The 15,236-nt window shown below is 54.5% G+C and overlaps 1 protein-coding gene across 1 annotated transcript; it reads right to left on the bottom strand.

Moving 5' to 3' along the window:
* Positions 1–2,323: 2,323 nt before the first annotated feature.
* Positions 2,324–15,235, bottom strand: ZNF544 (zinc finger protein 544). The gene is made up of 3 exons (XM_089771348.1): positions 15,102–15,235; positions 13,764–13,885; positions 2,324–11,221 (listed from the first exon to the last, which is right to left on the bottom strand). Exons 2-3 carry the CDS (start codon positions 13,849–13,851, stop codon positions 9,762–9,764), a joined length of 1,548 nt encoding a protein of 515 aa, XP_089627474.1. The 5' UTR covers positions 13,852–13,885; positions 15,102–15,235; the 3' UTR covers positions 2,324–9,761.
* Position 15,236: the final 1 nt, after the last annotated feature.

The raw sequence follows: 15,236 nt of genomic DNA, 5'->3' as shown, positions 1-15,236 counted from the left end.
TAGCAGCACCTTAGGATACGTCTACACTAGCCCCCTAGTTCGAACGAGGGAGGCTAATGAGGGCGACCGAAATTACAAATGAAGCGCGGGATTTAAATATCCTGCGCTTCATTAGTATGTTTCCGGGAGGTTGCCATTTTGGAAACTGACTAGCCCGGAATAACAGCCCACGTCTACATGCGGCAGTGAAACGGGAGTTCGAAGTAATCCCCTAATTCGAATTAGCTGTTACTCCTCGTGGAATGAGGTTTAACAGCTAATTCAAGTTAAGGGGTTTACTTCGAAGTCCCGTTTCACTGCCACGTGTAGACGCGGGCAGTGACTCTGGGCTAGTCAGTTTCCAAAATGGCAACCGCCCGGGGAACATGCTAATGAAGCGCGGGATATTTAAATCCCGTGCTTCATTTGCAATTTCGGTCGCCCTAATTAGTCTCCCTAGTTCAAACAAGGGGGCTAGTGTAGACGTACCCTTACAGACTAATAAAACATGTTGATGGCTTTGGAAGCCATTCAGATATCAAGAGGGCATTTCTAGGTCTGTCCCATGCACATGAATTGCACGCTGGCTGCTAAACATCGCCCCCTTTGCGGAAACAGACCTCGGGATTTTTATCTGGAAGAAACTAATAATTCGAAACAAATTGCCTTTGTCCTGAATGACCAGCATCCTCATAGGGGTTTACACTGGTTCAACTCAACTCGTGGAAATGCCCACCAGAAGTGAAGCCGGTTGAGACGAGCCCTTCGTGCAAATAAGACTCAGGCCTCTTGGACAGCTGCTGTCTGTAGGTTTCAAGTCACCGAGGACTTGTCTCCCCCAGAAAGTTGCATAAGGGTAACAAGGTGGGAACGGGAACTGATTTGCTACACTCACCAGACCCCCTGTCTCTGGGGTAGGCAGGTCTGGCTTTCCCCCCAGCCTCCCAGGAGGGCCAGAACCCCCTCTTATCACCCTCCCCCCTCAGTCACCTGGGAGGGGAGGGTCAAGGCCATGCCAGCCTGGCCTCTTGGTCACCCCTTGGCTGCCGGAGCTATGCCAGTCCCAGCCTCTCACCCCCTCCCATGAGGGGGGAGGCCATGTGACTCTAGGCTCCCCCGACGTGCGAGGAGGGTGCAGGGTTCCCACCCTCCCATGAGGTAGGAGGTCTCATGGCTCTGGCCCACCCGAGTACCGGGGAGGGAGGGAGGAGTCAGGGTGGCAGAGGGCAGGGCTGCGGGACACACACTGATGTGATGACATCGTCATCCCACAGGAAACTTTTTTTTATAGAGAGAGAGGGATGAGTGCAAAGCCGGGGAAGGGAGCACTCATTTTGAAATAAGACTCACTTATTCAACTACCTGGCCACACGCAGTGGGGAAATCGAGTCCCTTCGCATCAGATCCTCAACTGGGCCTAGTTCCATTGAGCAGCTGTGCCAGTCACACTCACCGAAAACCTACCCTCACGCTGGTCTTGTCTGCATGACACAGGGTAGCAATGCTGCAGCAATCGACCCACCGGTAATTGATTTATCATGTCTGCTTGACCTCCGAGTGCTCTCCCGTCGACTCCGGTACTCCGAGACGAGAAGAGTAGCTGGAGTCGATGGGAGAGCAGCCCTTGCCGACCTTACCGTGTAGAAGGCGCCACAGGAAGTTCTTCAATTTCAATTGTAGCTGAAGGTGCATAGATCAATGGGAGGCGTAGTGTAGACCTGGCCTAATAATACACATTGTCTGAGTAGCTCAGAGACATTAAGGCTGTGTCTAGACTGGCAAGTTTTTCCGCAAAATCATCTGCTTTTGCAGAAAAACTTGCCAGCTGTCTACACTGGCCACTTGAATTTCCACAAGAACACTGACAATCTCATGTGTTTAACAATAAAGCCCTCTTGCGCAAATCTAATAGCCACTGCTGGGCTATTAGAAGACATTTAAGGGTAAATTAGCACTAAATAACAGCACAAAACACAGAAAGCCAGGACTGGTAGCTGTAAGCTACCCTTATGGGGCCGACCCATGGGAGGCGGGACTAGAATCCACAACCCTATCCTTCCCAGGCAAGCACCCTATTGCCTGGGCCACGCAGGAACCTGCCCCACCATCTTACCGTCACAATATCCGTAAGTGGGCACCCTATCGCCTGGGCCACGCAGGAACCTGCCCCACCATCTTACCGTCACAACATCCATAAATGGGCATCTGGCTAATTAAAACCATGCCAGACCAGAGAGTTCTGGATTAGAAAGGTTCAACCTATAGTCTGCCCGCAAGGTGCTGTTAGAAAAAATGGGCTAACCCCTTCTCGAGCAGACAAATAACTGAACATGGACGCGAGGTATTTTCCCCCCTAGTCTATTTTATTCACAATACACACACAGTCCCAGTGCCCCTCGGCCAGAGACGGAGCAGACAGCAGCAAAATGTATGGAGAGCCAACGCCCTTCTTACAACTCTCGCTGGAGAACTCCCGGTTCTAGCCCCCAAGCTAAACCGCTCCATGCTGTGGGGCTGGGATTATGTGGCGGAACGAAGACCTGCCGTGGCTCGGAAAACAAACACGGGCCTGCGCCTTGCGTGGCTTCCTGGTGACGTTGTGCAAAGGCCGGGAAGGTTTCATTTTTGTAGCCACGTGTTTCTTTTCTGCTACTTGTTTTTTACCTTCGAAATGTCGGGCATGTCCAGTCAGGTCGTCCCGGCTTAGGCCGGATGACTTGGTAGGGCCTTAGACATATCACTTGTGAGTTTTCATGGCAACATTTTTGAGCTGAGGTGCCTACAGCTAGGCTTCGAAATTCACACCTAGGCACCTACAAATTACATAATAAATATGTTAAATAATATAATGATTTAGGTGCCTAAATATGGACGTAGGAACCTACTACTAGAGAGCCACGTTTGAAGAACTGGCCCATAATCTGTACCATGGATGTTTTTTTCTCACGGGCGATCAATAAATACAGGCGCGAAACAGGTATGAATAAAAAGTACGTCTACCAAGCAATTAAAAAGTAATCAATTAAAATTAATTGTGCTGTTAAATAACACAATACCATTTATGTAAATAGTTTGAATGTTCTGTACATTTTTAAATATACCGATTTCAATTTCAAACACAGAATACAAAGTAGGCCGTGCTCACTTTATATTGATTTTTATTAAAAAATATTTGCCCTGTAAAAACAACAACAAAAAGATCTTTTAAATTGCATTATATTAAGTAATATAATACAATCTTTTTATCATGAAAGATGAAATGTAAAATTATGTACCAAAGCCCCGTGCATTCAAAAACAAAACAACGGAAAACTCTAGAGCCAACAAGTCCACGCAATCCTATTTCTTGTTCATCCAAACGCTCAAACTAGTTTATTTACATTTCCAAGAGATAATGCTGCCTAGTTCTTGTTTACAATGTCACCTGAAAGTGAGAACTGGTATTTGCATGGCCCTGTTGTAACCAGTGATATTTACATGCCAGACACAGCTTCATATGTTCCTAATGTGTGTTAAGGCTTTCTACGTCTCCATAATAGGACTAGGCCCTAAAGTCAAAAGGACCATAGAGAAGTCTTCCAGGAGACAGAGTGGCTAGGAAGGATCCAGCCAATCAGAGACCAGGTGGGACTACATAAGAAACTGCAGCACTAAAAGCAGCTTAACTGCAGCCCAGACCTGGAAAGGAGAAGATCAGGGATGAATGGGTGTGTGTGTACAGGGAGGGATGGAGGACGGATGGGTGTGTATGGGGATGGAGGGAGGGATAGATGGCAGGCAGACAGACCGACCCACCCAAGGACATCTCAGAGTGGGGAGATATTTAGAACATTGTCTTCAGAAGGAGACACCTTAGAGACCTCACTCTCGTACTGAGTGGAGAAAGAGACTAAAGCAATGTCTACACGGCAAAGTTATTTCGAAATAACTTTCCTAGTGTCTACACAAGCCAACTGCTCTTTCGAAATTAATTTGAAATAGCGGAGGGCTTATTTCAAAATGGGTAAACCTCTTTCCATGAGGAATAGTACCAATTTCGAAATTGCTATTTCGAAATAAGTGCTGTGTAGACGCTTATTTTGAAATAGGGGGTCTCTAGCCCTTCCCAGGGTGCCCTGCTGGCTGTCCTGGCCACAAGGTAACTTCTAATTTGATGCCCTGCCGGAACTAGTTCCGGTAGGCCTTAAATGCGATTCAGTGTCCAATCAGCGAGGACGCACTATTTCAAAATAGCAAAAAGCTATTTCGAAATGCATTGTGTGTGTAGACGTGTTATTTCAAAATAAGCTATTTCAAAATAGCTATTTTGAAATTAGATATTTCGAAATCATGCTGTAGTGTAGACATACCCTAAGAAAATGGACTGAACAGAGACACTAGAGAAGATGGATCCCTGGGAAAATAAACACCCCGGAAGGGGTTTGAGTGTTTCACGCAGGCTGTGACTAGACTGGCAAGTTTTTCCGCAAAATCATCTGATTTTGCAGAAAAACTTGCTAGCTGTCTACACTGGCCGCTTGAATTTCCGCAAGAACACTGATGATCTCATGTAAGATCGTCAGTGTTCTTGAGGAAATACTGTGCTGCTCCCGTTCGGGCAAAAGTCTTTTTCCGAAAGACTTTTGCGCAAAAGGGCCAGTGTAGACAACACAGTAGTGTTTTCCGCAAAAAAGCCCCGATCGCGAAAATGGCGATCGGGGCTTTTTTGTGGAAAGCCGCGTCTAGATTGGCCATGGACGCTTCTCCGCAAAAAGTGTGTTTGCGGAAAAGCATCCTGCCAATCTAGATGTGCTTTTCCGAAAATGCTTTTAACGGAAAACTTTTCCGTTAAAAGCATTTTCGGAAAATCATGCCAGTGTAGACGTAGCCACAGTGTGACTCGGCCACAGGGCTGAGTCGCCAAAGAGACACTGCAGGCAAACGCACTCAACCAGACAGGGGCGTTCGTGGGAAGGGAATGCTACCCTGTTATAGTCCCTAATGTGTGCTAAGGCTCTATATGGCCCTTCATGCTTCAACCACCATTTCAGAGGCTGTGCGTCCATGCCGACAATGGGTTCTGACCGACAACGAGCCAAAGCAGTGCAGGCCGACCCGTGTTCATTTTCTTCATTATGAATCACATGTCCTCAGTGGAAGGTTGTTTTTCCTCTTTAGCAATTCGGCTTCTGTAGTGTCAGCATCGGGGCGTTGTTTTTTTGTAACTTCTGAAAGCGTGCTCCATACCCTGTCCCTCTCAGATTTTGGAGAGCACTGCATCTTAACCCCCTGGTCAAGTCCGGTTGCTCTCTTTAGAGATCTCCCATTGGTACCTTCGTTGCGTAGGTCAGATCTGCGGGGAACGTATTCTTAAACATCGGCTGGGTGAAATATATGGCGGGATGCAGGTAAAATAGAGCAGGGCATGTACAATTTCTCATCAAGGAATTCGGTCACAAATTTAATTAACACTTTTTTAATGAGCATCGTCAGCACAGAAGCATGTCCTCTGGAACAGTGACTGAAGCATGAATGTTTAGGACATCTGGCATGTAAATACGTTGTACCGCCAGCTACAACAGCGCCATGCAAATGCCTGTTCCCACTTATGGGTGACACTGTAAATAAGAAGCAGGTGGCTTTTTCTCCTGCAAATGTCAACAAAAGTGTTTGTCTTAGCGGTCGGCTGAAAAAGTAGGACTAAGGGGATTTGTAGGCACTAAAATTTTACATCGCTTGGTTTTGGCGTGCAGGATTGTCGCCGCAACAATAAAAACGACATTTGTCAGTTGCACTTTCACGCTATCGAATTTGCACTACGGTATTTGTAGGGGATCAGCTGAAAAAAAACACTAGTTCTTTTGTGCGTCATTTTTACAGTGCAAATAATTGTAATAAAAAATAGGAAAGTGAGCGCTGTGCATGTTGTATTCTGTGTTGTATTTGAAAAGATAGGAAAACATCCAAAAATGTTTAATAAATGTCATCTGTTTAACAGTGTGATTAAAACGGGGATGAATGATTCCTTTTTTAATCATAACACGTGATTTTTTCAGTGAATCACGGGTGAACTGCGATTAATCGACAGCCATAATTAGGGATATAAGCAACTAGTTGACTATCCGATAAGCATAAGCTTATCGGATAGTCAAGTAGTGAATCGATTAGTTGATTAAACACAGTTTAAGATCCCTAGCCCTAATGAAGAGTTTTTCGGAAGATGAAAAATCCCATCTTCTTCCAACAGCTGTTTCTTGGGATGTCCCCGCTTCACTGGTTCTCTCGGGCACTCTGGCATTGTCCAGGGGAAAGAGGACCCAGAATTTCTAGTGTAAAAAACAAGCACAAAAGAAAGCAAAATAGAGCTAACTGCCCTTGCAGGTCACCTACTCAAAGTTATTTTCCTCTGGGGCCCAGCCAGGTGACCAAGTTTCCAGTGAAAGCCAATACCCAGCTAGGGTCACCCACTCTTGGACTTCCCCCGTGAAGGGGCTAGTGCCTCCATGAAGGGACGTAGGCTTTGTCGCCCAACATTTCTCACTAGCACGAGGGCCAGTTCAACTCCCCTGGTGGCAGCAACAGTGTAAGTGCTATGCTAGGCCGGCCCGCAGGAAGTATTCAACCCACCGTGTTGACCTGCGCCGAACTGGCTTAGACGGAACAGCGCTAAAACATGCTAGTAGCTCTGTCAACGTTGGGGATCCCACTTCTCACACCAAGAGAAAAGCAGAACCCATGGTGGCAGTAGTGGGATATTTTAAGGCCTTGTCTACACACATTGTTTTTAAACCAGATTAGCAACATGAGATAGGGGTTTGACTTTCCATCAGAGTAGTACGATGGGTACAACCTCTGGTTATATCGGTATAAAGACATCCCACAACGGTGCTTTAATCCCATTCCTTTATGGGAACCGTTCTACTGAGAGAGGGCACCTTGGTACCAATACAATTCACGTCATCTTCACCGGCTGCTCCATATCGGGACAAGATCAGCAACGAGGGTACGTGTGGCCACATCCGGTAACTGCTTCCATCGGTGCTGATTGGTGGCTTTCTTGGTACCAGTGTATTCTTAGGATGGAAGACCCACGAATGTTCAAAGACTTTGACGGGCTCACCAGCATTGGACCCAGCTGGACCACTCAGCCGGAGGGTCGTGAGAACCTTGCTACAAATCAATCCGGGAGGCATTCACTCTGCAGGGAGGTAACCTCCCCCCACCCCTTTGGGGAATTTGCTTGGATGCTGATGATGATACTACAGCAGGTGAGGGTTGTACTGTTTTCCCCGTACCTGTGGAGTTAAAGCAAGTCAACTTTGAGGCACAGACAAGGCCTAACCCTGCTGTAGAAAAAGAGCTTCATTATCACCTGGTAAAAATGTGCAGAACTCTATGGATAGCCAATGACATCAACTAGGAACGTGACCTCTGACAACAGATTTCCTGGTACGGAAATACCTCCCAGATCCTTCCAACAAGTGCAACAGGTGAAGCTTAGACCTTCTGAGCCCTGGTTTGGCCAGCTTATTTCAGGAGCGATTCGCTTCCGTCCGTTATCGAAACTCATCCCCGAACAGGGTCCTTGTCCCTCCTGCTCTGAATTTGGATCGGGACTGGGAGGGCCTGCAGTGGAGGGCGACTTTCACACAGACACATACAGGGAGTCAACAGCCCCAGACTGCTCCATGCCGCCGACAGAGGGGGCTTTGCCGGGCTGTTTGCCCCCTGGCCTTCTCCTGCAGCAGGGAGTTCCACAAGTTAATCACACGCCTGCATTACCCCTCCTTGATGGTTGGGTTTGGGGGCTAGACTCTATGGCTTCCTGAGGTCTCTTCCAACCTGAGGATTTCCACGTGGCTCTCCTGCAGGGTTTCTTCCTGTCTGCTCAGAGGGCAGGGATAGGGCATGGAGACCCGAAGGCCTGGCAGGAAACCTTCTCGCATCCCCCTCATCTTTGAGTCCCCTCACCGTGCTGTGTCGGTCCCCACCAGGCCCGTGCTCCATCTGTGCCCACCAGCCCCGTGCTCCATCCCCCACATCCCTCTCTTGCTGCCACTACCAGCCACCCTGACCCCCAAACTCATCATTTCCCCTCTCCGTCTGGTTTCCATCTTCCTCACCATCTCCTGCCCCACCTCCCTGAATCCCAGATAATGCCTCATTCCCCCATTCGTCCCAACCTCCAGTCGCTCAGTGCCCGGTCTGGCCTCCTACTCCTGTAACTGCATTGCCCCTGGAGCCAGGGGGGTTACTGCTCCTTACACCAAGGTGAGAGGGGAGCTAGAACCAGGGACTCCACTGGGCTTACTCCCCCTTTACACCAGGGTGAGAAAGAGGGGAGCTAGAACCCAGACTCCACTGGGCTTACTCCCCCTTTACACCAGGGTGAAGAAGAGGGGAGCTAGAACCCAGACTCCACTGGGCTTACTCCCCCTTTACACCAGGGTGAAGAAGAGGGGAGCTAGAACCCAGACTCCACTGGGCTTACTCCCCCTTTACACCAGGGTGAGAAAGAGGGGAGTTAGAACCCAGACTCCACTGGGCTTACTCCTCCTTTACACCAGGGTGAGAAAGAGGGGAGCTAGAACCCAGACTCCACTGGGCTTACTCCTCCTTTACACCAGGGTGAGAGAGAGGGGAGCTAGAACCCAGACTCCACTGGGCTTACTCCTCCTTTACACCAGGGTGAGAGGGGAGCTGGAACCCGGGACTCCACCAGAGTAACTTCTGGTTTACACCAGAGTGAGCGAGGGAGGAGCTAGAACCCAGGATTCCACTGGGCTTACTCCTGCTTTACACCCAGGTGAGTGAGAGAGGATCTAGAACCTGGGACTCCACAGGGATTACTCCTGGTTTACACCAGGGTGAAGGAGAGGGGATCTAGAACCTGGGATGCCACTGGGCTTACTCCTGGTTTACACCAGGGTGAAGGAGAGGGGAGCTAGAATCCGGACTCCACTGGGGTTACTCCTGATTCACACCAGGGTGAGCGAGAGAGGAGCTAGAACCTAGGACTCTACTGGGGTTACTCGTGGTTTACACCAAGGTGAAGGAGAGGGGATCTAGAACCTGGGACTCTACTGGAGTTACTCCTGGTTTACACCAGGGTGGGTGAGAGAGAGGAGCTAGAACCTGGGACCTACTGGGGTTACTCTTGGTTTACACCAGGGTGAAGAAGAGGGGAGCTAGAACCCGGACTCCACTGGGGTTACTCCTGATTTACACCAGGGTGAGCGAGAGGGAAGCTAGAACCTGGGACTCCGCTAGTGTTACTCCTGGTTTACACCAGAGTGAGCGAAAGGGGAGCTAGAACCCGGGACTCCACCGGGGTTACTCCTCCTTTACACCAGGATGAAGGAGAGGGGACCTAGAACCTGGGACTCTGCTAAGGTTACTCCTGATTTACACCAGGGTGAGAAGGCTGGAAAGCCGCCCCCAAACCCACACCGCCGCACAATCTCCCCTCCGATTTTCACCCCGCCCAGCCCCCCAGCACTGTAACCATTCTGCTCTACTGGTCTATCTATCCTAGCTACCTAATCTACCTTAGCTACCTACAGCCTCGGGGCCTGGTCCGGGCCCACCACGGGGCTCTGGTTTGGGACCTCACACTACACCCACTGGCGGGCTGCTCTGCTCGAGGGTCGGCGATCCCCACGGCCAGATCCCCGCGCGGGAAGCCCCACTAATGCTCTGGCTGGCCCGTGGGGGGGGTCATTCCCATAGCCGGGTCCCGGCGAGCTGACTGGCCAGCATTGGCGGGTTCCTCTCCCAGGCGAGGGGACTGGGGGAGCAGCTCGCTAGTACGACGGGATTTCCTCTTGCAGCTCCTCCAGCGGCTTCTCCTCAGCGTGGCTCCGCAGGTGGCGGTAGAGGTGGGAGCTGACGCTGAAGCGCCGGCCGCACTGGGGGCAGGGGAAGGGCCTCTCGCCTGTGTGGGAGCGCCGGTGCTTGGCCAGCGCGGCGCCGTCGGCGAAGGCCTTGCCGCAGTCGGGGCAGGCGTGGCAGGGGGCCTCGCCGGCGTGGGCCCGCCGGTGCTTGTGGAAGTGCAGGGTGCTGTTGAAGCTCTTGCCGCAGTCGGCGCAGACGTGGGGCTGGCCGCCGGCGTGGGTGCGCTGGTGCCGGTAGAGGTGGGAGGTGCGGCCGAAGCGCTTGCCGCAGTCCCCGCACTGGTAGGGCCGCTCCCCGGTGTGGATGCGCTGGTGCCGCTCCCAGTGGGAGCTCCAGGAGAAGCTCTTGCCGCAGTCGCCACACCGGTAGGGCTTCTCGCCAGTGGCGGCGCTGGCGGCCGGCGTGGCGCCGTGGAGGCTGCGCCGGTGCCGGGCGTACTGCGCCCGGGCCCCGAAGCTTTTCCCGCAGTCCTCGCAGCGGAAGGGCCCGTCGCCGAGGTGCAAGCGCTGGTGTTTCACCAGGGCCAGGCCGTCGCTGAAGCCCTTCCCGCACAAGGTGCACTTGTAGGGCCGCAGGCCGGTGTGGGTGCGCTGGTGCCGGTCGAAGTGCAGGGTGCTGTTGAAGCTGCGCCCGCAGTAGGTGCAGATGTAGGAGCGGCCGCCGGCGTGGGTGCGCTGGTGCCGGTAGAGGTGAGAGCTGCGGCTGAAGCTCTTCCCGCACTCGGGGCACTGGTAGGGCTTCTCGCCGGTGTGGATGCGCTGGTGCCGGTCGAAGTGGGAACTCCAGGAGAAGCTCTTGCCGCAGTCGCCGCACTGGAAGGGCAGGCGCCCGGTGTGCAGCCGCTGGTGGGTCACCAGCTCGGTGTTGCGCCGGAAGCTCTTGCCGCACTCCTCGCACTTGTAGGGCAGCCCGCGGGGGCGGGCGGGCGGCGGGGCGGGAGCGCTGGCCGGTGGCGGGGCGGGGGCGCTCTCCGGGCGCGGGCCGGCGGCGTGGGCGCGCTGGTGGCGGTAGAGGTTGGAGCTGACGTTGAAGCTCTTGCCGCAGTGCCGGCAGCGGAAGGGGCGCTCGCCGGTGTGGGTGCGCCGGTGCTTGCTGAAGTGGGAGCGGCAGCTGAAGGCCTTGCCACACTCCCCGCAGGCGTAGCTCTTCTGCAGCACGATGATGCTCTTGAAGTTGGGGAAGCCGGCCGCCCGGCCTCCGCCCCGCCGCCCTCCAGCCGGCTTGTCGATCTGCTGCACCACCGTCCAGCGCAGGCTTTCGCAGGCCGGGCCCGGGCCCGCCGGGCTCCGGGCCCCCTCCAGCAACGTGCTGTCCAGCTCCACAACCTCCGGGCCTTCCTCCTCGTTCTCGCTCGCCGTCCTGTCCCCGGCTGCGGGAGGGAGAGAAACCGCACGGGAGTCAGGCCCTGGGCAAAGACCAGAAGCCAAATCCACCCCGTTCCTTAAAGCAGCAAAAGGACGGGACCCTCCTCACCCCATCTCATCCTCCCAATTCGGGGAGAAGGGGCTGGGAAGCCGGAAGGATGCCTCTCCTGGGGACAATCCTGACCTCAAGGAGAATCCAGCCGCATCCTTCGTTCACTGATCGCGTCAGTGTTGTTTTAGAATCATAGAGCACTAGGACTGGAAGGGACCTCGAGAGGGACCCCATGGCAGGATCAAATACTGTCTAGACCATCCCTGATAGACATTTATCTAACCTACTCTTCGATATCTCCAGAGATGGAGATTCCACAACCTCCCTGGGCAATTTATTCCACTGTTTAACCACCCAGACAGTTAGGAACTGTTTCCGAATGTCCAACCTAAACCTCCCTTGCTGCAGTTTAAGCCCATTGCTTCTTGTTCTATCCTCAGAGGCCAAGATGAACGAGTTTTCTCCCTCCTCCTTATGACACCCTTTTAGATACCTGAAAACGGCTCTCATGTCCCCCCTCAATCTTCTCTTTTCTAAACTAAACAAGCCCAATTCTTTCAGCCTTCCCTCATAGGTCATGTTCTCTCGACCTTTCATCATTCTCGTTGCTCTTCTCTGGACCTTCTCCAATTTCTCCACATCTTTCTTGAAATGCGGTGCCCAGAACTGGACACAAGACTCCCGCTGAGGCCTAACTAGTGCAGAGTAGAGCGGAAGAATGACTTCTCGTGTCTTGCTCACCACACACCTGTTCATGCAGCCCAGAATCATGTGGGCTTTTTTTTTTTAACTCCTTCCTCCTTTTCACTGAGCCCTGGGCCATACGGTTCCTCCCCTCGCTCCTTCAGGGACTCCTGAGAACGGCCAGACGGGGTCAGACCAAAGGTCCATCTAGCTCAGTGTCCTGTCTGCCCACAGCGGCCAGCGCCAGATGCCCCAGAGGGAGGGAACAGAGCAGGGAACCATCCAGCGATCCCTCTCCCGTCGCCCATTCCCAACCTTTGGCAACTAGCGGCTAGGCGCGCCCTCCCAGCCTGGCTCACAGCCATTGACGGACGTGTCCGCTACGGATTTATCCAGCTCTTTTTGGACCCAAATGAAGGCGACCTCGAGCTATCCAGAGGCGTTTCCCGGATGGGGCATCAAAGAGGAGACAGCGCTAGAGCAGGCTTTCCCAACAGGACCCAAATATGGGTCGCCATTACATTTCAAAAGAGGAGCCAAGTGTCTACCCAGGCCGCTCTGCCCACTCCCCTTCTGCCCCCCGTTTTTGAGGTGCTTTGGGTCACCGCGTCTTCCTGAATTGTCAAAATGGGTCCCCGTCTGGAAAAGGTTGGGAACGGCTGCGCTAGATCCTGAATGTTAGACCTCCCCCTCAAGAAAAACCCAGCTCGCGGTCTCTGCCGACCCCACCAAGGCCCCGGAATCCTCTCCCCGGACAGCGGAAGGGGCAGGGGAGTATGCCCGTCGGGAAGGGGTACGGGAGGTCGAAGCAATCTCCTCACCCTAACTTCTGGCCTGAACGTCCCCTCCACTCCTGCGCCTCTTGTGGACGCCTGGCCCTGCCCTCTGTCCCCGGGGTCTAGAGATGTTAAATTTCCGTTAACTGAGCAGTCGATTAACCTCGTGAATCCGTAGCGGTTACTCGACTATTCGATAGTCCCGGGGGTGGGGCCAGCAGCCAGCACGCTCCAGCCCCACGCCCGAGCAGCCCCGTGCCCCTCTGCCCTCCTGCCGCCGTATCAGGGGTACCAGGCGGGAGCTGGTCCGTGAGGAGAGCTAGTTTAAAAACCACCGTCTTTTAGCAAATATACCCCGCTGTTTTTGCTTTTTGAGTTGAAAAAATCTTGTCTACCCCGCGCATGAGTATAACCCGCGGGGTAGACAAGGCTGTGCCGGGGGTATATTTATGGTGCAGGGAGGGGGAATTAGCCAGCCACTTACTGCCCGGTTCCTGCGCAGCTGCCAGCTGCCAGACACCAGGCGGGGGAGCGCTCACTGCCCGCTTCCTGCACAGCTGGATGAGCGCTCCCCCTGCTCCTTCCTACGGCTGTGGAGGAACTGGGAGGCGAGCTGGTGTGTAAAAATTTTTTGCATATCCTGCACCCGAGTATACCCTGTACCCAAGTATACCCCGCGGGAGGCGGGGGGGGGGGGGTTGTAAAAACGAATATAACCCACGGATTATAGTCACTAAATTACAGTAGCTCCCCTCACAGACCAGCTGCCTGTCTCCCTGTGCTGCTGCCTCTGACACAGAGGCAGCAACATGAGGCGGCAGGATCTGAGCTCCCAGACCCAGTGTGAGCCGGAACCGAGCTGGGCTGCCCGGCTCCTAATTCCCTTTAAACACAGAGCCGCAGCGGGGGCAGGTCCCGGGCTCGGCGCGAGCCAGGCTGCCGGCCCAGCCTGCTAAAAAACATACCGAGCAGCGTGGGAAGGCGCGCAGCGGCCCCCTGCCCAAAAGCTGCCCCCCCGGGAGCTGGGCTACTTACTCAGCGTCGCCAGCGGGTCGCAGTTCTCCTGCATGCCAGCCCGGCACGACGCCTTCGGAGCAGGATCGGCCGCCGCCCACTCGGCCATGGCGAGATACACCGACCCGGGAGGCCACCAGCTCCTGAAACAAGAAGCCCCGCCTCCCGCTCAGTCCTTATAGGGATCCAGGAGGCCTGCCCCCGGCACCTCTCTGCTGTCTGCCTCGGCGGCCTCTCGCCGTGACCCAACCCCCTACCCACGCACGGGGCTGGCGACGTTTGCGGCAAAGTTCCATACGGCGCGAGTCGGGGTGGCCGGAGAACACTGGGGGCCAGACCCCCCACCCCCGGGTGGCTGCCACCGAAACCGAGGGAGTCAGACATACAGCAGCTAAGACTGGCCTTTTCCCTAGAGCCGGAGAGGCAGGGCGAAGATTTTTTTGCGGCGGCTGGGAGAGGGGGCCCCTGGAATCGCCGTCGCAGGAAGGGGAGGCGCCAGCATCGGGGCTTGAGAGGCCAAAGGAGCAGACGGCCTCGAGGTGCCCAACTCTCCTCCACCGTCGACAGGAGTTGGGTGCCCTGTCCCCTAAAGCCTTCCGAAATCCCAGCCGGCCCAGTCTGCTGGAGCACCACAGCACCCCACCACGGGAAGGGCCCTCGGGGGGCATCGAGTCCCGTCCCCGGCAGGACCCAGCACCGTCCACATCGAACCCGACCGGTGTCTGTTTAACCGCCTCTGAAATCTCTCCACGGATGGAGACTCCGCGACCCCCCTGGGCAATTTATTCCTGGGTGTCACCACCCCGACGGGCAGGAACTTTTCCCTCGCCGCCAACCTCAACCTCCCTGGCCGCAGTTTCCGCCCCTTGCTGCTTGTCCTGTCCAAGGTGAACAATTTCCCCCTCCTCCTCCCTGTGACCCCCTTGAAAACTCCCCCCCCCCCAGCCCCTCTTGCTCTCTCCTCTTTCCGGAGCAAAACCTGGTTCTTTCCCCTTTCCCTTCTCAGGCCCGGGCATCCTTTGTGTGGCTCTTCCCTGCACCTCCTCCGGGTCCTCATCCTCGGCCCCCCAGGCCCAGGCCCCCTGCCCTCCCTCCTGCACCCCGACAAGGGGCGACGCAGCAAAGGAGGGGTGGGAACAACCGAGAGGAACTTTCCCACGGGGGAACACCGGACCGTGGGAATCCCTCGCACTTCGGGCGAGCGCCAAATGCCCCAACTTTCTGCTCCTGCCACATAGGGAGGGGGAGCAGCGCCCGGGAGGAGGGGGGCTAGGAAGGGGGGGGATGCGTGGGGGAGGGCGAGGAAGGACCCTTCCTCCCCAGGAGTCTCTCCCTCTCTCTCTTTCTCCCCCCCCTTACCTGCTGGGCGCGCGGGTGGGAACAATGAGCAACTCCCCAGCTGGGGGAGAGGGGGGGGGCTTTGCCGCAGCCGGGGGAGCCCCCCCACCACGGGCCGGGGGATCCCTCTGTTGTGCACGATCTCCCCCCCTCTCC

Source organism: Pelodiscus sinensis, chromosome 19 (assembly GCF_052426305.1).
Source record: "Pelodiscus sinensis isolate ZL-2025 chromosome 19, ASM5242630v1, whole genome shotgun sequence".
NCBI classification, from domain to species: domain Eukaryota; kingdom Metazoa; phylum Chordata; order Testudines; family Trionychidae; genus Pelodiscus; species Pelodiscus sinensis.
The sequence above is the reverse complement of the archived record's forward strand: the minus strand, read 5'-3'. Positions and strand labels throughout refer to the sequence as shown.

Excerpts from the sequence above, each read along its gene's own strand:
- ZNF544 (XM_089771348.1), bottom strand. The coding sequence starts at position 13,851 with ATGGCCGAGTGGGCGGCGGCCGATCCTGCTCCGAAGGCGTCGTGCCGG. Across the intron at positions 11,222-13,763 it reads CGACCCGCTGGCGACGCTGA|CCGGGGACAGGACGGCGAGC; the intron begins GTAAGTAGCCCA and ends TCCCTCCCGCAG.